Below are 25,849 nucleotides of genomic sequence, written 5' to 3'. Positions count from 1 at the left end.
ATTTTTTACATATACCATATACAGTATTATTTTAGTGCATTAAATACAAAATTCCTATTAGTACATGCATTTAAAATTAAGTACTGTACAGAATCTTTATTAAAAGGAAACTTAGGCTGTGGGTGGGAATGTAACTTTTTATTTTACAGTTGTACCTCAATTATTGAACAGCTCCTAACTCGAACAATTATGTAAGTGTATTTTTGTAAGTGCTTTTGCGAGTGTATTTTTGGGGGTCTGAAACGGACTAATCTAATTTATATATTCCTTATGGGAACAAATTCGTTCAGTAACAGCACTCAAAGAGCCTTCTGGGATAAATTAAGTCTGTAACTCGAGGTACCACTGTACTATTCAAATGTACTGTATATTCACTTAGTGACTTTTCTGATACTAGACTAGTTTTATAGGACTGGAACCACAGGTAAAAGTGGGGACACCTGTATTTACTTCAACAATTACTTTAAATAATTCCACGAGTAAAAAGATTGATGTGTAATCCAGATTTTTAATGTTAAGGAAACATTTCAGCAGCACTGTACAAGTAACCTGACTTTTTAATATTTGACAGTTGAAACATTAGGGAACATCTTCAAAATATAGTCATCCAACATTCTTGGTTTTGATGTCTGACTACTGTTGCAGTGATACCTCTGTCATAATGGCTAAAGTACCAAGCAAGTCTATTGGTATCACACACACATACATCAAGACTTCTGAGCTAAAACATAATTTGAGGTGCCATAAATCTGTTCTGTATTCATTGCTTTAATTTTGAAGCCATTAGTAGTCAAGAATGTCTTTCTCTAGCATCAGTAGTCAAGAATGTCTTAGAGTGCTACTGAAAAGGGGATATACAACTAACTACAACATATTTCTCAAGTCATCTAGACAATCATATTTGGTATATAGTACATGCCAATGATACATGTGAGAGCTTTCATATTTTTTTATGAGCTGGCAAAGAATAATATACCACAGGATTTTGTGGAATGCATCTTTTGTTATTAAGCAAAGATTACCTGTGTTCCAACAGTACAGTATTACATTTCCTGTTCACAAATTAGAAAAATGCTGAGGACAGGCAAAATCCTTCTCCTAAGTTTTTAAAACAAGAACATTAAAAAAAAAGAAGAATAAGCAAAGGCTACTTGAGGATTCAGTGAAGCAAAGCAGGACACCAGGGAAGGGGGTTATATGACAAAATAGGCAAAGGGAAATAAAATGTAGACAATATGCAGCCTTTAATGAGATGTTAGTAAGTAGAACTAAAATAGTTTATCAATGCTGTCTACACTGCAATTACCATATGTTCACTTACAGAATACTAGGCTAGAAGATAATATGAGATCTCTCTTGCAAAATACTGTAAAGCCTTCACATTATAAAAAACTGAGATGCAAGAAAATTAGCTAATTATTAACAAAAACACAGCTAACATAAAAGCAATATCAAGAGCTTAAGGTATATAAAAAAGCAGTGTAGACAAAGCCGAGGCCATCATAATACAGCAAACATACCTTCCACTTTTCAAGATCTTCTGGAGTAGGTTCTTCAGGCTCCTGTGCCACTTGCTGCTGGAAGTCTATTAACCAGGTATTGAGATCCTTGTAAGTTTCTGTAAACTCATCCCATATCTGCAAACACTTTTCCATTGTGCGACGAATGTCAATGCTCATCTGTTGGAGGGATTCCCATTCCATACGCAGACTTTCTGCCTCACTACGGAGTGCCTCATGACCATCATCCGATGTGGAATGTCGAATTGATTTGTTGAGCTCAATAGCTTTATCAATAAGTTCCTCACCCTCAGGAAATTCTTCTGCAATATCCTCCTGTTGCTGCTGTTTCTCTATTACCTCTTTCTTTTCTCCATGACTATCTGCAAATTGCTGCATTGTTATACGAGTCTTTCTTAACCAGTCATTGGCTTCCACAACTGAACTATGGTAGGCTTCATGATCTTTAACATACACTTCAAGAGTCTTAATGTTGTCAATGACTATTTTCTTAATTGAATCATATTTATTGAGACATTCATCAACCTCCTCCTGGGAGTATCCCTCATCATTTCTCTTTACTGCTAACCGCTCCACCATATCAAAATGAGCAGCTATGTCACGTAGAAGGATACGATATTTCTCCAGAGCAGCACGTTTATCACTTAGTTCACTAAAGAGCACACCCTGCTCACATGCCTTTGTATTGAGTTCTTCCAACCACTCAACAACAGTTTTATGCATCTTATCAGTTTCCTCTCGTCGTGACTGCCTGGTGCTAAGATTTTGATGCATGCTATATATATCAGACATGAGCTTTTCAAACTCTTTACGCACATTTTCAGTGTCATCCTGAATCCTGGCTGCACCTATCTGTTCTGTATTCATAATAACACGTTCTTTAAGTTCAAGAACATATCGTAGCTTATGCTGGCCTTGTTCTAGTGTGTTCTTGATGGCTTTCACACCAGTCAATTTTTCTTTGAGTTCCTCCAAGGAAGTGGTCTCGCCAGCACATTCGTTAAGTTTCTTGCGAGTGCGATCAATCCAATCAATGCACTCTGCATACAACTGGTGGTGCTGCTGATGCTCCTGGAAATGCATCTCCAGGCGGCGCATCACTTCCTTGGCAAGAGACAGCAATGTATTGTATTTTGTAGTTAACTGTGTGACAGCATTACTCACACGTGAATCAGCACAGGTCTCCAGCAAGAGCTGTGCACGCATGTTGAGCAGATCCAATGTTTTCTGCCAATCAAATATCATCTGCAGAGTGGCTTGGAATTCTTCCAGTACTGATCGCTTCTCCTGGACTGTGTTCTGAAGCTTATTGTAGCTCTGTACTTTACCATCCATTTTGTCTAGCCACTGCTCACATTCTCTAAACTTATCTTCATATTCTGTCCATTTAACAATGCCCATTTCTAGAAGATTCTTTGTCTTGCCAACTTGGCCCCTGATACAAAGCAGAAGGAGAAGGATAAATTAAATAAAATAAAATTAAAACTGGTACACCGATAATGCAATATATGTAACTATAATAACTTATATTCACTTTGAAGTACAGTAGACCCTCATATTACATGGATTTATTTGGCACGTTGTGGTTATTACACTATTAAAAATTGCTCCATAATTTTATAGAGCACTTCATAAAATTAACTTAACATGGTTTAGTTTGCGGGAAGGGAAAAAATTCGCTTGAGTTGACTGAACAAAAAACAAAGAAAGGTGCACTATTTAACTTCATCTTAATTAGGGAAAAGGCCTCACAGTTGTTTAAAGCAGTGTGTGATAAGGAAGAAATGCCTGAAAAAGAATGTGTGTTTAGCACTGGCTGGTTCCACAACTTTAAGTTGCATAATAAGTTACATAATATTAAGTTTTCTGGTGAAAGTGCTTCAGATGATTATATAGGAGCAAGTAATTTCCCTGCAGAATTTCAGGAAATTATTTCTGAGGGTGGCTATGAGCCACATCAAGTGTTTAATGCTGATGAGACAAGTGTTTTTGAAAGAAAATGCCAACAACAACTTACATCAGTCAGCAGGAGAAATGTGCATCGGGCTTCAAAGCAGCAAAGAACTGCTTCACCTTACTCCTTTGCAGTAATGGGTCAGGTGATTTCAAGTATAAGCCCATGGGTATTTACCACTCTAAGACTCCTCGTGTTTTGAAAGGTGTAGATATAAACACCTTACCAGTAATTTGGAGGTCAAACCAGACAGCATGGCTGACAAAGGAAATATTTATTGACTGGTTTGAGCATCACTTTATTCCTGAAGTCAAGTTTTACCTGCACAGCAATCATTCCACCTCAGTCCAGGAGGGCTACACCATGCGTCTTCACTCTCTTCACAATCACTGACATACACCAGCAACCACAATTTAAGTCTTAAGCAATAAAAACATATTTTTTATTTTTGTAGGACATGGATGTCTAAAAAAAGTTTTGGATTTTTTTTGAGGGGGGGGGTCCTCAGGAATGTAACCCTATTTTCCCATGAGTTCTTCAGTTTATATAACACAGATCTAACAAGGCATTTTCAGGGATGTAACTATCATATAATATGAGGGTCTACTGTACTAAAGCTGAAAGGATTATATAAAACCTTAAGGATGGGAAATAATCAGGTCTGATACAGTTCTTTGGATCATAAGCCCTTTACCAGCTTTAAGGCTACCTACCCTCCTTGAAGCACCACATAAATAAAGGAACACCAAAATATTCAAAAAATATTAAAAAATTTAAAACACATTATTGCACAAATATTACAATTAGATATTTTATTATATTTTATTGAACATTCACTATTAACAGAAATATAATTCAAATACTTACAAGAAATTATCAAACTCATCTTGCAAGAATGCTACTTCTTCTTCTATGACTTCCTTATCTTCATCATCAGCTAGATTACAGGCCCTCTCTGCAAGCAAGAAGGCTTTATCCAGCTTCTTCTGACCTTCTTCTTGTTCATTCTGAAGCAATTTGAGTATTGTTGCTTTGCCACTGATTGTATCCTTGTCACCAGTTGGCTCAGCACATTTGGCCATTCTCTCCTTAGCAGCTCTAAGCCAGTGCATGAACTCATTACCTGCATCAACAAATTCTTGATGATGATCAACCATATCTTTCTGCTTCTCAAGAAGCTCCTTAGCTTGCTTGCTAAGACTATGGTACTTACTGGAAATTTCTGATGCATTATTCTTTACATGGCTTGCTTGACTTTCTGTTGCTTTGGAAGTAACTGACTCAATCATTGGCTCAAATGATACAATGTCTTGCACAATACTGCTAGTGCGTCGCAGATTAGCTTTACGTTCTCCAATACTTAAAGAAGAAATCCTATGAGAAAGGCCAGTGCCTCTCTTACTAGAGGCAGTCATTGCATTAGTAAGTTGCTGGAGCTTAGCTTCTCTTTCACTGATCCATTGTTGCATGTTGGTATAAGAAACACTCATGTCAGCCCATTGTAAAAGGTTAGTTTCCAGGGTTACCTTGGCACTGGAGAGCTTCTTAATGAGTTTATCCCAATCAGCCTGCAGTTCTTCTAGAGATTCGTTGATTATGTCACGCCCATCTGATCGAGTGTTACGAAGCACTTTTTCACCCCAGTTGACAGCCTGATGAACTAGTGCCTGACCTTCCTCCTGCTTTCTCATTAGTGACTGAATCATTTCCAAATGTCGCTCTAGACTCTCTTTACCAGAATCAGGTGACATGTCAATGCAGTCTCTAACAACCATACGAGCATTGTCAATCCATTCTCTAGCCTTACTTAGATATGTTTCGTACTGGCGATGTTGGTCAAAGCTAGCTTCCACCTTCCTCAAAACATCCTTAGCCATATTAATTAAAACTTGATAGCGAGAGTTAAGATGTCGCATTTGGTTCTGGACAAAGGAATCAAGGTGAGTCTCTTGCAATGTCTGAGAAAGTTCATTTAATTTTTTTAATTGCACTTGATGCTTCCCAAGATTTTCTAGCAGATCCTGAAATGATATATTAAACACTGTACTCTACAATCATAATAACTTTGAACAATAATTAATATAATTCAAACAACACCTCATCTACTTATTTACTGCTATACTCCATTCTTATCTATGCTGGGAGATTAAAATAATTCTTCTTCTTTCAATGTACCAGCCATATCCCACCAAGGCAGGGAGGCCCAAAAGGAAAAATGAAAGTTTCTCCTTTTAAATTTAGTAATATATACAGGAGAAGGGGTTACTAGCCCCTTGCTCCCGGCATTTTAGTCGCCTCTTACGACACGCATGGCTTACGGAGGAAGAATTCTGTTCCACTTCCCCATGGAGAATTAAAATAATTACATGTATATAATCAGCAAAGAATTGTTGTAAACAAAAAATTGAGAAAATTTATCAACAATTATATTTTACTCCTTTCTTTTCTTAAAAATTCATTGTCAGTGTAAGAATGTGAATTAAATGATGAAAAAATTCTATACATATTTTATAATATTTCATTCTTTATCAAGATCACTAAAAAGGAAGTTTACAATGAAACTTAGATCCAGTCATCCATCCTACACACACTTCTGCTATAGCATTATTCCATAAACTCATTATTTTGTAAAATTTGGCTACAAATAAATAATTTCAACCATTAATTATTCATTTTTGTATTATGTTTCCATTCTGTCCAAGAAACTCTAATACTATTTCAATTTCAGAGAAATCATTCAATTTGCAAACCTTGTTGTATTTCATGTTAAAAAATCCTAATCACTACATTCTCTTCTGACCATTGATTCTCTTCGTTCATCATGTATGGTATATTTCCTATACTGCCATGCACACTTTTTATCATTATTAAAAGCAATTACTCTATAGTAAAATATTCATTTCTCATATTTTTTATTTACAATTAACAGACTTCTGTATAGGAGTGAGGCTGATTCATTACCTTTGTAACTTGCCATGATTGTGACCAGATCTACTTGGAGTTCATTACCTTTGTAACTAGTTCAGCTATCATAACTTTGGGGTCCAGTCCCTGGACCCATTATGTACCTCTGTAATCTTTTGACTACCACCCACAGGATGGGTATGGGGTGCATAATAAAGATATTAAACTAACTATGATATTAATTTCAATAATGTATACTGAACTAATTTATTTAGTTGTATTTCTTTCATATAGAAATGGTTAAATGACAACGTAAATAATGAAAATGTAATAGTGCAATTATTCCATCAATACCTTGACATTATTAACCTGCTGTGTCTTCTCTCCTATGCTGGCATACAACATAGTCTTGTAGGCCTTCATGTCAGCATCAGCCTTCTGTAGCCAATCAGACAGCTTCTCGTATTCATCTTTATAGTCACGCCACTGAACCACCGTTTTCTCCAGGTTTTCCTTCTGGCAGGAAATGTCCTTAAAAAGTTCTTCAAAACTTTCTTTTACTGCCCGCATCTCATTTTTGTAATGTTCTTGCCCTGAAGATGATGTGGAATGGAGGAACACTTCACATCGATGGAGAAGCTGATCCACCAATATCTGCCCCTGAGCTTGCCGTGTTAAGAGTGTGTCTAAAGCTTGCACTGCTGTTTCAATAGAAAGTCTATCCCCAAGGTTCTTCTGCTTAAGGGCTGGAATTTTATCACGTGTCCTATTAACAAATGCATTGAGGTCATCGTAGGCTTCTTTGTAGTGACGGTGATCTCGGTACTGAGTCTCTCTTTCTGCTCGTAAGGTTTTGATACGATCAGAAAGATTCTCAAATTGTTTCAGTATATTTTGTGCCTGTGATGCTGCTTGTGCTTGCTGTCCACTTGCTAGCATCTCTGAGGCCTTCACTTTTAAGCTTTCTACTTCATATTTCTCACAACGAAGTTTTTCTTCTAAGCTCTGAAAAGATAATACAAATTTTCTTATTCTGTATAACATAAACTTAACAAGACTCTCTTCACAAATTCTAAAATATATTCACATTGTGATGCTAATTGTTTTGTGAATGTTGTTCTGTCCCATCTGTCTACTTTTCCATTGAGGTTCATAACTTTAATATAAAATATAAATCAAATTCATGTATTTCCATGAATATGATACCATTAATAACTGAAATAATATATGTTTATTTATGTTATTTATGAAAGTTCTTAACTTCCACAATTAAGGTAATTCATTTTTATTACCATCAATGTCTAATTACCAGAATATTAACTATAATCAGTCCTGTGTACAGTACTACAATAAGTAATTCTTTGAAGAATAACCTATTCTTAAAATTTACAGCTCAAAATTAATGTAAGACAATGAATACTATATACACATACTCAGTGGAATGTATTCCTAGAAAGGAAGGTAAGCACTGATTATCAAACTCTATAAAAATCCTTCCCTTAACCCTATCACTGTGGTGGCCCCAGAGAGTATGTGCTGACAGTATCAAGATTTAAAAAAAAAAATTAGTTTTTCAAATGGTAGAAAATCTTTTCTGAAAGTAATAACACCAAAAATGCAAAATTTGATGAAAAACTTATGGAATTATATAGGTGTAAAGTTGGCAATCTGGATACAATTTATCCCGTCAAGGGAGGTTCCTTGATGTTGGTAAGGGGCTCTTGATCTAGGAAATTGTATCTGTGCTCTAGTTCCCTGAATTGTGCCTGAATACCTTCCATCCCTCACTATACATGCACTCCCCAATGATTATAATTATAATGGAAGCAGCTTATACACTGGCAATTTTGTCGACTTTGAATCCAATTTTAAGCCAATTCCATCAATCAACTGGACCCAATTCCTGGCTGTTTTGCTATTATGTCTTCCATTCTATCGATTGGACACAGAACTACCCTGTAATGTGCCCAGAAGTTGGTAATTTGGCCAATTTTATGCAAAATTCAACCTGGAGAATACCTGGAGAGGGTTTCAGGAGTCAATGTCCCCATGGTCCAGTCTGTGACCAGGCCTCATGGTGGATCAGGGCCTGATCAACCAGGCTGTTACTGTTGGCCACACGCAACCCAATGTATGAACCACAGCCCGGGTGGTCAAGTACTGACCAATTTAAAAATAAAGTCCAAAATAAACACAGTAGACATTCCAGCCCTATGGTAACTTCTTCTCAGGTCTGTAATCACATATTGAAGCCTCTCCTATATAACACTTGCCGTCCATTTTCAGTCCATCACCACACACAGAAAAAAAGTTTTCCCTATTTCTTGGATAATAAAATATAACCAAGAATGGTCATGGTTTAGGCCATTTCAATAACCAAAGCAAAGGTTGTGTAAACATATAAAACAGACTGGGTGGGGACGGCCCTGCCCTTCCTCAGGAAAATCTCCAAAAATCAAACATTTCCTCCAATTGGAGACCTATTGGCTGTTTTTTGGTATCAGTTGATACCAATCTCTCAAATGATACCAAAAAACGGCCAATAAAACCATAAAAACCACCCTAGACAATACATGAAATCTGTTATTTTAAATTAAATACATCAAGAACTACATGTTGCAGTTTATGATGTATTTAGTTTTTATACTGTGCATACCCACTGCACAGACCCATTCTCTCATGTCTAGGTCAAAATTTACCACTCACAGCACATCTGAGGGCACTGTACTTAAGGCGTAGATCTATGTGAACGACACTCATTCCAAAACGTAGATCTACATGGGAGACATTGCAGGGTATAATTATAATATCTTTTTATTTAATAATAATAATAATATCCTTATTTCTACAAGTATATGTACAAAGTATACAGGCCCAACTGATATCAATGACATACTACTATGTATATAGAAAGCCGCTTGTTATGCAGAGCATTTCAGGCAAATTAGGTCAGTTTTGTCCCAGGATGCAACCCACACCAGTCGACTAACACCCAGGTACCCATTTTACTGATGGGGAGCATAGACAACTGGTGTAAGAAAACATGCCCAATGTTTCTACCCTAGCCTGGAATCGAACCCGGACCCTCACCATGTGAAGCGAAAGCTTTAGCCAGCAGGCCATGGGGCCACCCACTTAGCTAACTTATTTAACTAAATAGTATACAGTCCGTATTTGTTATTTATATCTCAGCATCAGATCACTCTAATACAGTATAATGTGAGTAAGGTGATGAGGGTATCGAATGATTTAGATAAATAAAAACTGGATATCACATTGGAGAGAAGGAGTATGGAAGAAGTGAATGTTTTCAGATGTTTGGGAGTTGACGTGTCAGCGGATGGATTTATGAAGGATGAGGTTAATCATAGAATTGATGAAGGAAAAAAGGTGAGTGGTGCATTGAGGTATATGTGGAGACAAAAAATCTATAGAGGCAAAGAAGGGAATGTATGAAAGTATAGTAGTACCAACACTCTTATATGGGTGAGAAGCTTGGGTTGTAAATGCAGCAGTGAGGAGGTGGTTGGAGGCAGTGGAGATGTCCTGTCTAAGGGCAATGTGTGGTGTAAATATTATGCAGAAAATTTGGAGTGAGGAAATTAGGAGAAGGTGTGGAGTTAATAAAAGTATTAGTCAGAGGGCTGAAGAGGGGTTGTTGAGGTGGTTTGGTCATTTAGAGAATGGATCAAAGTAGAATGACATGGAGAGTGTATAAATCTGTAGGGGAAGGAAGGCGGGGTAGGGGTCGTCCTCGAAAAGGTTGGAGGGAGGGGATAAAGGAGGTTTTGTGGGCGAAGGGCTTGGACTTCCAGCAAGCGTGCGTGAGCGTGTTCGATAGGAGTGAATGGAGATGAATGGTATTTGGGACCTGACGAGCTGTTGGAGTGTGAGCAGGGTAATATTTAGTGAAGGGATTCAGAGAAACCGGTTATTTTTATATAGCCGGACTTGAGTCCTGGAAATGGGAAGTACAATGCCTGTACATACTTTAAAGGAGGCGTTCAGGATATTTGCAGTTTGGAGGGATATGTTGCGTATTTTTATACGTATATGCTTCTAAACTGTTGCATTCTGAACACCTCTGCAAAAACAGTGATAATGTGCGAGTGAGGTGAAAATGTTGAATGATGATGAAAGTATTTTTTGGGGGGATTTTTCTTTCTTTTTGGGTCACCCTGCCTCGGTGGGAGACGGCCGACTTATTAAAAAAAAAAAAATGTAAAAGAAGGAAATCAACAGTGAACATAGGAAAGGGCAAGGTGATGAAAGTAACGAAAAAACCTAGGAAATGAAAGACTGGATACAATATTGGAGGGAGGAAGGACAGAGGAAAAAAATGTATTCAGACATTTTGGGGTGGAATTGTCAGCAAATGGGTCTATGAAAGATGAGGTCAACCTCCAAACTGACGAGGGGGGAAAAAAAGGTGGGTGGTACAGTAAGACATTTCTGGAGACTAAGTAGGGGTTGTTGAGGTGGTCTGGATATTTAGAAGAGATAGAACATAGTAGGATGAGGAAGAGGGTGCACAAATCTGGGGTGGAGGAAAAGAGGGGGTAGGGATCATCCCAGGAAAGATTGTAGGAAAGGGGTAAAGAAGGTCGTGACTATTAGGAGCTTGAGCATCCAACAAGGTTGTGTAAGAATGTTAGACAGGAGTGGAGGAATGAAGTTTTATGACTTGATGTGCTATTGGAGTGTGAGCCAGCTAACATTTATGATGAGATTCAGGAAAACCAGTTAACTGAGCTTGAGTCCTGGAGGTGGGAAGTACAGTGCCTGTACTTTAAGGAAGAGCTGGGGATGTTTTAAGGAAGGGCTGGGGATGTTTTAAGGAAGGGCTGGGGATGTTTTAAGGAAGGGCTGGGGATGTTTTAAGGAAGGGCTGGGGATGTTGCAGTTCAGAGGGCCATTGGAACTGTGATGTCAGTTCTCTTCTGGCAAGACAGTGAGTGATGAGTGATGTTGAAAGTATTTACTCTTTTTTTGGGTCACACTACCTTGGTGGGACACAGGTGGTGTGCTAAAAAAATAATTTACACACACTTACTTTGAGTCTTTCCAGCTGTGCTCTCTTTTCAGAGAGCGTCGACTGGAACTGACTAACATCAGAGAGAGTATGTTCAACATGTTCGATTGTCTTGTTTAGTTGATGAATATTCTCAAGGAAGCCAGCCCACCGATGTATAGTTTCATCCAAGTAAGTCTTAGTTTCTACCATCTTGGATGCAAGAGCACTCCAGTCTTGTTGAAGCTTTTCAACTGCCTGGTTAATGTGTTCATGGCCCATAGGAGATGTGTTGGCTAATACAGTTTGAGCTAATTCAACAGTTCCTTGTACCTTTGTAAATCCTTCCTCCTTATATAACAAAAGATCCTGGATGGTTTCCATCTTTTTATCAAGATCATCCTGGGAAGTAGCTGATAGATCAGAACAATAACTAAGCTTCTTCTTTATGTCTTGAAGCCAACTGTGACATTCTGTGACTCTGCTTTCATAATCTGCATGGTGAGTAACATACTGGTGCCAACGGCTGTGGACATCCTTGACCTTTGTTGATATCTGCTGATAACGAGCACAAAGCTCATTTACCTGCGAGCCACGTGAGGAGTGGTTACCCTGGTACAGGTGCTGGGCACGTTCTGTTAACTGATCAATTTCGAGCTCCTTAGCACGTATTTCACCCTGTAGGGTTTTTAACTTATCCAAAGTTTCTTGTTTTTCTGCTAGAGTGGCATTCAGATTAACAGCATGTAATTTGTTGTCAGTTTCACGTAGCCAGCTCTGAATAGCATCCTTCATGGATTCAAAATCACCCCACTGATACAAGGTGGCCTCTAGTCTCTCTATGGTGGAAGAGACAGCTGATATAAGACCCTGCCATTCTTGTTGGGTGGTGTCAATCTGGTTACGCACATAGATCTGTCCAGACTCCACTGTGCCAGGAATAACTTTTTCCCCAAGTGTTCGTATCTGAAGAATTCTAGGCTCCTCCTCAGGAAGACTTAACTGAAGGTTTTTAAGCTTCTCAAGATTAGCATGTAGAGTAATGTGGTCACTGACTGACTCAGCCCATATTTCTACTGTATTATGTGTGGCATCTAACCATTCTTGTGTTTCAAATACAGTCTTACTGTACTGCTGATGGTCACTGACAATTGCCTCGTATCGCTCCAAATAAGACTGGATGCGTTGCATCATTTCCTGGTGGTGAGCAGTTGCTGTTTCTAAGAACGAATTTACACGATCAGATTTCTCTGGAAGATTTTCTGCTTTGTCACGAACATCAAGTATAGTCTGTTGCTTGGCAAGGATGTCGTGCAGAAGCACACGGTAAGTCTGTAGCTGTGCTCGTTTTTCATCAAGAGTAGTCTTTAATTCAATTTCATCGGGCATCTGTGCCTGGGTGTCTTTCAGCCATTGTTTAAGGTGTTCACTAGCCTCCTCAAAATTACTCCATCTACTCATCTTATTATGAAGGTCTCTTTCCATTGTGGCAGAACTGTCAAACAATGTGTCAAAAGCTCCTTGAAGATCTTCAAGTTGAATTCTAATGGCTTCTCTCCCATCATCAGATGTTGAAGGATAAAGCTTCTCTCCTAACTCCACTGTGGTGTTGACAAGTGATAAAGCATTCTGTTTCTCTGCCAGCAGCTCACTTCCTATCTCCAACCTTTTCTGTATAGTTGCTCTATCTCCTTGCATGTCTACACATCTGGCTAATTTATCCTGAGCTGCAGTAAGCCATCCAACACTTTGGTTATATTTCTCTATGAAGGCTTTGTGATCATTAACTCCTACTTCACACTTTTTGAGGATTTCCTGAAAGTAATGAAAATAATGTGGATTAATTGGATTCTTGTTATTTTTAACCACAATTTCAAGGATATTTGAATTTCTGTATTTCACCATATTTCTACTGCCAGTGCTAAGTGCATTCTTATTCCACCTATATAGAAAGAAAAATTACCTAAACAACACTGGAAAAATATAAGCACAAGTATGAATAATGCCAAATAAACAACACAAACATCTTAATAAATTTACTTAAAATGAAGGACATTTTTTCAAACACAATATTACTAATTTATCCTTTAATCTTATGTAATTGAACACTTGTTTCACATAGATTACTGTATTTAAAATAAAAATAACGTAGCCTCAAGAATAAAGTTAAACAACGTATGGAAATGTGCAACATTTTTGTCACTAGACGAAAATCTCAGAATACTGCAACTTGTGGTAATCGTATTACAATTATGAAATTAATATTTTACCTAATACATGAATAGCATATGTGACAACTACAATATAATAATCTCTTATAATGCAGGAAGAGATGAATTTACATACTTAACAGAATCTGACTGATACTTTGTGTTCATCTGTCATGTTGACCTTCAGGATTTAATAAATGAAGCAAATATCTCACTTATTATATGATTAATGAAAAGAATAAAATTTATATATAGAATGACTAGTAGGCTTTTAGGTACTATGACGCCTTACCTTAGCAGTAACCTGAACAGCCTTGAAGCGGGAGGTTATCTGCTGAACATTAACAGAGATCCTAGTATCACCAGAGATGCCCATTAGGTCAGAGGAATCATCACTCATCTTGTCTACTTCACTCTGATTCTGCATAATGCTGAACACAAGCCCCTGAGTTTTCATAAAAGAAAGATACATAAAATTAAGTGAGATGTAGTAAATACTGCAGTAAATTGGAATATGGTACACAGCAGTTAACATTTCATTTTGATTTTAAAATTAAGTGATGCAAAATTAATATGAAAAGTTTATTTTATCTGGCATAATGCAACTCCCTGATGCCCTTTTATAAACTTTCCCTCTATTCTGCATGACATACACTCTGAGCATATCTATTTGTAATTTACTTGGCACTAATGATATACCCAAAGATTTGAGTTCCTTGTATCACATATTCCATTTTAAGTTGGTTAGTGTGAGACTAGATATACTAACCCTTTTATGTAAGATTTTGCTTTTGTATCCTACTCCTGAGGGTATGCTAAATATTGGGAGATTTATGAGGTATGCTAACATGGCTCATAATCACATCTCCCTTCATTATCATTAGGTCTATGAATCAGCTAGCTAGATGTCTAAGAAGCAATCTATGTCTGGGGTTTATAAAGTAAATCTACATGGGTTAGAAACTAGCTATTCAACATATCAGTGTTCCATACTTCCTTTTCTCTGACAATTGTAGTTGGACTGCTCCATCAATATACTGCAAACTACTGAGGTATCTATTATCACCCCTCACACTGAGTCACTTGGCCAACATGCACAGGTATGCAGAACAACCACTGTGAAAAGAATAGCAAATTTCCAAGTGCTTTCATGATTCCTCACATTATCAAGGAACTGTAAAAATAAAAGATCAAGACAAAGGCATACAAGGACAACCTACAATGCCTGACCTTTTTAAAAAGGTCAGGCATTGTAAGTTGACCACGAGGTGTATTCTCGTCCTTATATGCCTTCTACCGATCTTTTATTTTTACAGTTCCTTGATAATGTGAGAAATCATGAAAGCGCTTGGAAGTTCAGTATTCTTTTCACAGTGGGTGTTCCGCATATAGTGATCATCACCTGTTTACTGTGACCTTATTACATGCACAGATCTCTAATATAAAAAAAAACCTACTTTAGAAATTTATGACTGCAGAGTAACACAAAGGCAGATGCAAAAAGCTGCCTATGTTGTGAGGTTCCTTCAAGAGTATAGCAACAACACTAGTATACATGATGGTGCTGGTGACAAGCAGCAACACCAATTTCTAATTGATGTTTTATATTAAATTCATTGAAATATAACACATCACCAACACATAAGATCAATGTCTGTTTGAGAGACAGCTGTAGTCCATGCAAGCCTTTTGTCAGATGTTATGTGTAGAATTGAGACACTTATGCAACATATGGGAATTTTTCTTGAAGAAATGTTTTGCCACACAGTGGCTTCATCAGTCCAATACAAAGTAGAAATTGGTAAGGAGAGGAGGAGATTGAGGTAATCAGTCCCTCCTCGCCTTACCCATTTCTACTTTGTATTGGACTGATGAAGCCACTGTGTGGCAAAACGTTTCAATAAAGATTCCCATTTGTTGCATAAGTGTCTCAATTCTTCAACTTGTCTGTTTTCAAAACTATTCATCACATGTTATATGTAGTTTATGTACGGTACTTGGCAATTTGATTTATTTTTTTTTATTATCACACTGGCCGATTCCCACCAAGGCAGGGTGGCCCGAAAAAGAAAAACTTTCACCATCATTCACTCCATCACTGTCTTGCCAGAAGGGTGCTTTACACTACAGTTTTTAAACTGCAACATTAACACCCCTCTTTGCAATAAAACAGTTAGAAGTTTTCTCATAACACCAACTTATTCCACTATAAATTAATATTTTACCACAATCCTATTCTGTTTTAATTTGGACAGAAAACAAATGCTACCCTTCAAAAACTGAATATTTGTGTTATAATTTTAATATTGCTTTTTGCATACAAAAAGTTTTTCTTTTTAACTTTAATAATGTATACAGGAGAAGGGGTAATTTCAAAGAATCAGATTTAGAGTAGCTGCTGTTACAGTATACTGTCACAACTAAATAAATGTTCAAGCCACTTTTACATTATATTGGTATTAATGTTAGTAAAAACTAAAAGAAAAATTTTAACACATCAATTTTAAGTTTAATAAAAAACAAAATTTAAAGTCAAGTTTTAGAGAGAAAATTTAAGCATCTTATAAATCAGTAGAGAGTGTGAGGTCAAGCTGAGTATATTGGAGGTTGTACAGGTGGTGTACACATGATGGATCTGTGGGAAGACCTGGTAAGGTATGGGGGGATCACACAACCCGTGCTTCTTTAAGGACTGCCCGCACGACAACTCTTGGTGATGCAAAGCCGGGATGCCAGACGACAAGTTATGGCTTCGTGCACTGACAGAAGCTCGCATTCTTAGACACTACTTATGAGAGTATATAAACCAAAACAGCCAGAAGAGTTAACTAAATCTTTTTTTTAAATAATAAGTACTTTTTTAACAGTGAATTTGGAAGATGAATATTACTTGATAAAACTGCTGTAAGTTTCTGTTAAGCAACCATGACAGCACACAACCACTATAACATTAATTATACACATCTATATGGTGATAAATATGAGCATATATCAATTATTTCAGAGTATAAACTAATGCAAGCTAAAGCCTATGAACAATAATAAGTATTTTTTTAACAACCCAGCCATCTCCCACTGAGGTAGGGTGACCCAAAAAGGAAGAAACACTTTCACTATCATTCACCTTATCACTGTCTTGCCAGAGGCACACTGATACTAGAGTGCAGATGCCCCTCCAAACTGCAAATATTCCCACCCCTCATTCATAAATATATGGTATAATTTTTAAGCTATTTTGAACAAAGTTAGATTTAAAGCTAATTTTTTATCATGGCCAATTTTAATTAAAATATTGTTATTACTACTGAATGATTTAACAATAAAAAATCAGGTTTTTTTTATATATTCCATAATTATTATATTAATATTGCACAGTAAATCTGGATTCATTAGTTTCTTGACAGAGATGTAGCAAAGAATGTGCACAATGCAGTATTACAGTTTCTGCAAATGGTTACTGTGTAACCTATATATATAGGTAAGGAAGACTCAGGTAGACCAAGACAGACACAGGCCAGGGCAAGGCCCTAGCCATGTGGTCACTCTTACAGGTATTGGTCACAACTAATATAAGTGACAAAGCAACACTTGCATCATTCACAATAACAAAAACTTACAGCCAGCTTATATTAATGATAAAATATCTCATATAGCAACTATCAAACATTATGGAGTAACTACCTATAAACAAATATTCAGTATGTCCAACAATGCTTGAAAAAGTTTATAAAAGTTACTTTAGATTAATCAGTAATTTCCTCCTCCTTGTAAACTTTGTAATTTAAGGCAGAGAGAGGGGTTAAACTCTTTTAATAATAACGACACAAGTATAGAGCCTCAAAAAAATTTTATACTGATTTATGTGTTACATGATACATACAAAAAAGACATTTTCTTGGGAAAACTCTTTGTTTTTTCTATTCTGGCTGTGAACCTCATATTAAGCAGTGACTAAGTAGGTCACATCTCATCTGCCCATAATATTTGTGAGAGAACTTACTTCAATAATAACTAGTCGAGGTCTTACTTGTTCAAGGTTATCAGCTATTGCAATGAATTCCTGCACGAGCACATGCCGGCTCTCTACTACACGCAGGAATTCCTAGAGAAATCAGATAATTATATTAGTAATACAATATTAAAACAATCCAACAAAGTACCTTGTAGATATTCTGATTATCATTAATCCTAACCTACTAAATTATAACACACTCACTAATGTAACAGCTTAAAACACTCATGCTATGTCATATTATTGTAGCCCACTAATTATAAAACAAATGTCATAAATATATTTGATCAATTAAAGCATATCTACTGATTACTACAGTATAGCCATTCAGAGGATATTCAAATAAATATTGTGCAATTAATTAAAAACTTAATCAGCATACTAAAGTTGAAGATGTTAAGAAACCAATTACAGCCTCTCACACAAATAACCCACAAATAGAAGAGAGGAGCTTACGACGACATTTCGGTCCGACTTGGACTATTTACAAAGTCACACTAATGAAAAGGAGAGAGGGAGGGGTATATATCGCCAGGAGGTGGTAGTAGTAATAGTAGAATTTATCATTCTAAACTACAGAATAAACTTCAATGTCTCATCTCAGATAGCCCTTGGTCTAAATTCTCCCTTACTGACTGTGTTACTAACCTGTCTTCTGTCTCACTCTCTCAACATGAGCTTGAACTTCTTGGTTTTAGTCTTTCCTTTGCCACTTCACCTGCCCCTCACGCTGATATTGTCCTAATCAGCTCTTCTGATTCTTTTCGTCAGTCTTGCTCCCGTAATCTTCGTGACTTGCCCACTTTTCGTGGCACTCTCCTTCCTGCTCTTGATAGTCTGTTTTCTAAGAACCACCACCCTCCACGCCATTACCAGCTTACCCTTTCTTCTCTTAAATCCAACACTAACATTATCATACTATCTTCTGATAAAGGTAATTCGGTAGTTATCCTTGATAATGAGGATTACCTCTGTAAAGCTGATGTCTTCCTCTCTGACTCACGTACCTACACTCCTCTCGTTTCCAACCCTCTTGATCGCATCAAGAGAACTTTCAACAAAAAACTACGGACTCTCTCCGACCTCTGTCCTCCTGACTTTGACCTTGTTCAACGTTTTCGTGTCGTCTGCCCCTTTCTGCCCTATTTCTATGGCCTTCCCAAAACTCATAAGCCTGATATTCCTCTACATCCTATCATATCCTCTAGAGGTTCTGTCTCTTATTCTCTTGCTTCTTGGCTGGCCAAAACCCTCACTCCCTTTCTTGGTACCTTTTCTCCTGCCCACCTCCATCACTCGCAAGACTTCACTGAATGGGTTCCCTCTCTCCCGACCTGTAAGATGCTTAGTCCTGACGTTGAGTCCCTCTTCACCAATGTCCCTCTTGATGATGTCCTTGATTTTCTTAGAGAGAAGGCCAATGAAGGGTTTCTTCATCTCCATATACCTACTGATGTCTTTTTTTATCTTATCCGCCTCTGTGTGGACTCTAATTCCTTTTCCTTCCAAGGGAAATACTATTCTCAAACCTTTGGTGTCACTATGGGCTCTCCTCTTTCTCCTGTCCTTGCTAATCTTTACCTGGAATACTTCAAGACTGTCCTTCTTCCTACTATCGATGTGCACCCTTCACTCTGGCTCTGCTATGTAGATGAGAACTTGGCTCTGTGGCCTCATGACTCTAGTCTCTTCCAACCATTTCTTGATGCTCTTAATCTTGCCCCTTCCATTAAGTTTAAAACTCAATGGGAATCTAATTCCTTGCTTCCTTTCCTTTCCTTGATGTCCATGTCCACCGCTCAGATACAGGTTTTGCCTTTTCCGTTTACCACAAGCCTATGCGCAGTGGCATGTACATTCACTACTTTTCTTATCATGCTTCCTCTGTCAAGAAAAGTGTTCTTATCTCCCTCTTTCTCTGTGCCCTCCGCATTTGTGATCCTCAGTTCCTTCAATCAGAAATTTCCAATCTGCAAAATTCATTTTCCCATCTTGGCTACCCTTCCCATTTCATAGACTCTGCCTTCTCACATGCTAAACGTAATTTCTTCTCTCCCAAACTCTCTACTCCTGGGAACTCTTCTGTCCTCTGCCTTCCCTACATTTCCAGTCTTTCTAATCTCAACAACTCTCTCAGTTCCTCAGACATCACACTTACTTTCCACCAGACTAACACTCATCGCACTAATCTTGTTCATACCTCTCCTCCCTCTACAGATGCTGCTGGTGTCTACTCTATTTCTTGTTCCTCCTGTCCTCTCCAATACTTTGGAGAAACTGGCCCATCTCTTTCTGACAGACTCAGGGAGCACAAAAATAGTGTTAGGCTTGCCGACACTAATAATGCTCTTTTCTGTCACGTCAGAGATCACATCCATCCTATTGACTGGTCTTCTGCTAAAACTGTCTTCCCTACTTCCAACTTCAACAGTCACCATCTGGTTGAATCCTCCCCAATACACAACTTTCCTTGTATGAATCTTAGTCCTGGCTTCGTCTCTGCAGATGCCTTCCTTTCCCACTACATTGTAAAATGCTCCAAACTTCAGAACACCCATGACTTAACCTGATTCCTCCTTTTTCTTCTTCTCCCTCTTCCCCTTTCCTCTTTCCTTTTTCTCCTTTGGGTTGTCTTTCTGCCTTGTGTATTTATTCCTTCTTTATTTATTTATTTATTCCCCCCCCCTCTGTGTTTTTGCTCTTACCCTCTGTGGGCACCTGGCTCCCTTGTAGTGCTCCTCTTTCTTAGTATTTGACTGGCTCCTCCTCCTCCTTATTACCTCCCCTACTACTACTACTACTACTACTGCTGCTGCTGCTGCTGCTGCTGCAGGTGGCGGCGGCGGCTGCGGCGGCTGCTGCGGCTGCTGCGGCGGCTGCTGCTGCGGCGGCTGCTGCTGCTGCTGCCGCTGCTGCTGCCGCTGCTGCTGCCGCTGCTGCTGCCGCTGCTGCTGCCGCTGCTGCTGCCACCGCCGTCTCTCTCCTTTTCATTAGTGTGACTTTGTAAATGGTCCAAGTCGGACTGAAATGTCGTCCTAAGCTCCTCTCTTCAATGTGCGGGTTATTTGTGTATCATTCCAGTCACGGTATTGTGCCTTTTTTTGTTATTTACAGCCTCTCCTCACTTAATGATGGAGTTCCATTCCTAAGACCACAACGGTACATGAATTCATGTTTAAGTGAAGAGCATACTATAATGGTAGTGGGTTTGTGTCAACCATCTTTGATATTGTTTTAATGTCACCTTTGCACCATTTATAACATTTCTGGTATATTTTTAAATGTTTATACAGTAGTGTACTGTTTATTGTAATAAACAGAATAGAGGAAATCAGATCTAATATACATTATTTAGGTATGCAAACTGGTCAGAGAGCCCATCGTAAGTCCAAGGCATCGGTAAATGAGTACATCACTAAGTGAGGAGAGGCTGTAGTTCCTATATATGTAACTATCAACTTACAACAAAAATTATGAACCTGGCATACATGATACCTTAACATATCAGTATTTTAGAAATTATGACTTTTTTATATATAGGTAAAAGCACTAGGGTGGATAAGAAAGCAATGTGGTAGATACTGCAAGTGTATGGAATAGGTGGCATTTTTCTGAATGCTGTTAAAGAGCTTTTTGAGGACAATGAGGCTCAGGTTAGAATATGTAGAAGAGAGGGAGATTATCTTCCAGTAAAAGTAGGCCTTAGACAGATGTTTGATGTTACTATGGATATTTAATATACGTGTATAGTTGGGATTGTAACAGAAGTGAATGTTAGGGTACTGGAGAGAGGTGTGGGTTTAAAATAGGCAGAATCTAACCATACCATGGACAGGAAAGGACCATGCTGTCAGAGCATCTTAAAACTCCAGACCAACTTGTTAACCACTGAGCCAGCTGGCTACAATAGATTCATCCAACTAGGTATATTTATACACCACAGGAAGGTTAGCATAGGCACCACTGTGACCACAAATGCAAGTTTTTACAGATGAATCTCCGCCAGCGTGGCCGTGACAAACTGTAGCTCAAGTCTCCTTAAAGCAACATTGTAAAACACAAGAAAAGAATTCACAAACCTCAATAAAGACTACAGAATATTTTTTCTCTCTCTTTCTCTAAGCCTATACATGCATTTTTCTTCTAGGTCTGCACACTCTATGGGATAAGTAGTATTATTCATCATAGCATAAAATATTGATAATGAACACCGAAAATTTTTAATACCTCAGTATTGCATCCCAATTACTCATGCTTCTTACTGTACATTATCATACTGTACTCCCATATTAAGTAGCTAATGCATGCTGAATCAATCAACTTACCTAAGCAAACGTCACCCCTAATAACTAATCAATGGGAGATCCTGAGAACACTAGTCACTATAGAATTCAACTAGAAGCACTGCAATGACATACATTCCTTTCAAAGTTGCAACCTGACATTCTACATGGTTATATGTAGTGTTGTTGGCAGGAGACATGTATCTAGTATTGTTGGAAAACATGTATTAACCTTTTCAGGGTCTAGAGGCCAGATTTCAAAGTGCACACCAGGGTCCAAGTATTTTCAAAAAATAATTTTGTTATTTTTTCTTATGAAATGGTAGAGAATCTTTTTCTGAAGGTAATAAAACAAAAAGTACAAAATTTGATGGAAAATTTACGAAATTATGCCCTCGCAAATTTTGATGTGTCGGCGATATTCATGCATTGGCGATTTTGCCGACTTTGACTCCAATTTTTGGCCAATTACAGTATTCCAGTCAACCAAATTCTTAGCTATTTCACTAGTATTACTTCTATTCTATCGATGGAGCACAAGAAATCACCAAGTCAACTGTTTCAACAACAAAATAAAGTGATTGGAAATTGGTAATTTGGCCAATTTAATTCAAAGTTCAAAATATTCCAATTTCAAAATAGGATTCGGAATAAACAATGCAGACATTCCTGGCACTAAACTAACATTTCCTCTGTTCATTAGTTACGTTTTCAGGCTTTACAAATGAGTTCCATTTTGATTTTTTAATCACATAATAAATTTTTATTCAAACCAAAAAATAGAAGATTTTTTGTATTGCAATACTGTAATAATTGTATAAATAATATCAGCACATTTGTGAACGTATATTAGACCCACCAGCTGTCATGTATTAGACTTGTGAGGTCATTTGTTTACTCTTGAACATCGGCAAAAATTTAACATTTCTGCTACTTTGAGCTCAGTTTCAAGCCATTTCCAGTACTAAAACCAATCAAAATCATCACTATTTCTGTAGTATATCTTCCATTCTATCAATAAGGACCAAGAAATTGCAAATACAACTATAAAAAATATACGAAAAAACACTGCAAAGTCGCTGTTTTAAACGAAAATTATGGTCTCAGTTTTTTTTTCTCTCATTATGCACTGTGTGCTGCAGGATTTGTTTTATGTGGTGCACATTGATCACATAGATGTATTCTCTCATATCTAGGCCCAAATTTACTGTTCACAGCTTATCAGAGTGAGCTGAGCTCATGGCGTAGATCTACAGTTTGGACCTGGAACGTAAAGCCGTAGATCTATGGCACGGACACTGAAAGGGTTAAGAATCAGGTGCAGAACAGCTAATGAGGGTCATCATCCATAAGGTGAACACACATATACACACCATAGTTAATAAACATACACCATGTTTACTGCTGCACATTCTGACTTTAATTAATTCCCAACTTGGCGCAAAGATCTTCAATCAAAGCTCAAAGAGGATGTATTCCATGAATCACTCTAGTTCATCAATTATGTCTAAAGGGGGATAAATATCTCAGCTAAAACAAAAAGTAATGAACAAAAAAAAAAAAAAAAAAAAAAAAAGAGATGTAAATATACAGTGGTACCTCGAGTTTCGAACAGTTCCCAACTCAAACAATTATGTAAGTGTATTTTTGTAAGTGCTTTTGTAAGTGTATTTTTGGGGGGTCTGAAACAGACTAATCAAATTTACATTATTCCTTATGGGAACAAATTCGTTCGGTATAATCACTCAAACAGCCTTCTGGAACGAATTAAGTTCATAACTCAAGGTACCACTGTAATAGAATTTGTACTGTGGCTGACATATAATGGTTTTAGTGGGTTTTAATTATTGGAGAATTTGTTAAAAGGCTGATATTTTTTATGACTTCAAAGAGGTCACTCATAAACATAGTGGCAAGACACACCTGGTAGCGTTCAAGCTGCTCTGTCTTCTCCTGAAGAGAGTTCTTGGGTCCATAATTTTTAAGTGTTGCTTCAGAGTCATTAAGCCAGGAGATGATTCGGTCAAAGGTGCCCTCATATTCGGTCCATTGCTGGAGTCGCTCTTCCAAGCCATGCTTAACATCAGCCAAAGTGCTGGCAAACTTGGCCAGTTCATACCTACATCACAAAAGGAATATAAATTAACAATGTTTTTATTTTAATTCTGACTGCATTTATTTATGTACAGAATAATTTTTCCTTTCAAGTGTTGCTTTAACACACTGGCCACTTCCCACCAAGGCAGGGTGAACAAAAAGAAGGAAACACATTCACCATCCTTCATTCAATAGCTGTCATCCCAGAAGTGTGTAGGCATGACAATTCAGATGGCCCTCTGAGTTACAACATTCCTCCCTCTCCTTCAGAGTGCTGGCACTGTACTTCTCACTTCCTGGACTCAAAACTGGCTAATGGGTTTCTCTGAATTCCTTATAAATGTTACCTTGCTCACACTCCAACATGTTAAGGGAGCGCTCAGGTTCACGCGCGCGGAGCAAAAAAAAATTCGAAAGAATATGAAAATGGAGTTATTGTTACCAAAAAATAGCTGAACTTTCTGGCTACACTCTGGTATAATTATTATCCTTGTACGATGTTTCTAAAAGGAATTACAGCCATTTATAACAGGCATGGTGACAGTGCTGACGCGTCATATTGCGTAAGAAGCGCTGACTCGGCTTTGTTTACGTTTTTTCCCCGTGTTATTTTTATCGTTTTCTTATATCTTTATGTCTAATATAATACAAATTCACTGTCTGAGATCATGCCCGAGCGGGCGGAGCTAATATGGTCAAGTAACCAGTCAGGTACCCTGGGTATAGTACCCAAAATGGCCGACACCTCCAGCCAACAAAATATTCCATAAATATTCCATACCCACGCTAATATCAATTATAAGGCTTATTTATCTATCACAATTGATCTATTATGACATAATGCAATATAATAATAGCATATAAACATAAAAAGCACACCGTAAAAAATAATATATAGTATAATATGATGCCCAAGAGGGAAAAATTTCTATCGGTGTATCCCCTGAAGTTTCGTATCTCTTACAAGTGATGAGAGAAAACGGATTTACAATGGTTAACTGTAATAAACACTCGTAGGTCACGCAAAAAGTGTAAAATAAAGCGAATTTTTCGGGGAAAAAATTATTTCCCGGGCAGCTGGGGTGCCGCGCGCTTCGGCCTATATCTCGAAAGTAACTTATTTACCTATTTAGGGGCAATCCATCTTTATTTATGATTGAATTGACTTGATTTTCACAACAAACATAGGAGAATGATTGCTTTACAAGGTGGAGTGTACCTTTCTGAACTATCCCAAATATTTTTAGATTTATGTGGGCAACAAGACCGACATCTTCCAATATGTCAAAAAAGTTATGAAACTTATTTTTTTTTAACATGAAGATAAGGTTTATTTTAGAATAGGTACACTTACAGTGATGGAATTAGAGGTGTTCTATCAGCAGCAAGTGTCAAAACCACTTTTCCAAGTACCAATGAGAAGGACTCCCCTGCCAAATGCAATTTTTCGTAAATTTTGCATATTTCATTTCCTTTTTGGCTGATATGATTGAAACTTCAGCACAGGATATTTGATATAAGCTTCTAATAGTACACCAAAAATGAACATAATCGGTTGAAAAATAAAGAAGTCGATATGTTTTAAAAATTCAAAATGCCCAAACTACTGCAACTACCCCTTCTCAGCCCTTCTGAGGTTACATCTGGGATAACCTCAAACTATCTTTGATTTTTTATGCTCCAAATTCTCTGCATAATATTCACAACTGATCTGTAGAAAGAAAATCCCCAAAAAGAAAATACTTTTATCATCATTCAACACTTTCACCTCACTCACACATAATCACTGTTTTTGCAGAGGTGCTCAGAATACAACAGTTTAGAAGCATATACATACGTATAAAGATACACAACATAT

At 37.5% G+C, this 25,849-nt stretch overlaps 1 protein-coding gene across 25 annotated transcripts in view; it reads right to left on the bottom strand.

Annotated features, from left to right (window-relative positions):
• LOC128684052 (uncharacterized) overlaps positions 1-25,849 on the bottom strand; it is a 1,018,196-nt gene that overhangs the window by 434,602 nt on the left and 557,745 nt on the right. For 21 of the 25 annotated variants that reach the window (XM_070091648.1, XM_070091672.1, XM_070091678.1 and 18 more), the window contains 7 exons: positions 23,818-24,013; positions 17,600-17,701; positions 13,892-14,044; positions 11,432-13,204; positions 6,733-7,383; positions 4,342-5,495; positions 1,521-2,955 (listed from right to left, as the gene is read on the bottom strand). In XM_070091648.1, coding sequence (XP_069947749.1) covers positions 1,521-2,955; positions 4,342-5,495; positions 6,733-7,383; positions 11,432-13,204; positions 13,892-14,044; positions 17,600-17,701; positions 23,818-24,013 — 5,464 coding nt within the window. The remainder of the gene's footprint in view (positions 1-1,520; positions 2,956-4,341; positions 5,496-6,732; positions 7,384-11,431; positions 13,205-13,891; positions 14,045-17,599; positions 17,702-23,817; positions 24,014-25,849) is intronic. The other 4 variants (XM_070091620.1, XM_070091640.1, XM_070091725.1 and 1 more) reach the window with 2 other exon arrangements.

The sequence above is a fragment of the Cherax quadricarinatus genome, chromosome 3 (genome assembly GCF_038502225.1).
Source record: "Cherax quadricarinatus isolate ZL_2023a chromosome 3, ASM3850222v1, whole genome shotgun sequence".
Lineage (NCBI taxonomy): Eukaryota > Metazoa > Arthropoda > Malacostraca > Decapoda > Parastacidae > Cherax > Cherax quadricarinatus.
The sequence above is the reverse complement of the archived record's forward strand: the minus strand, read 5'-3'. Positions and strand labels throughout refer to the sequence as shown.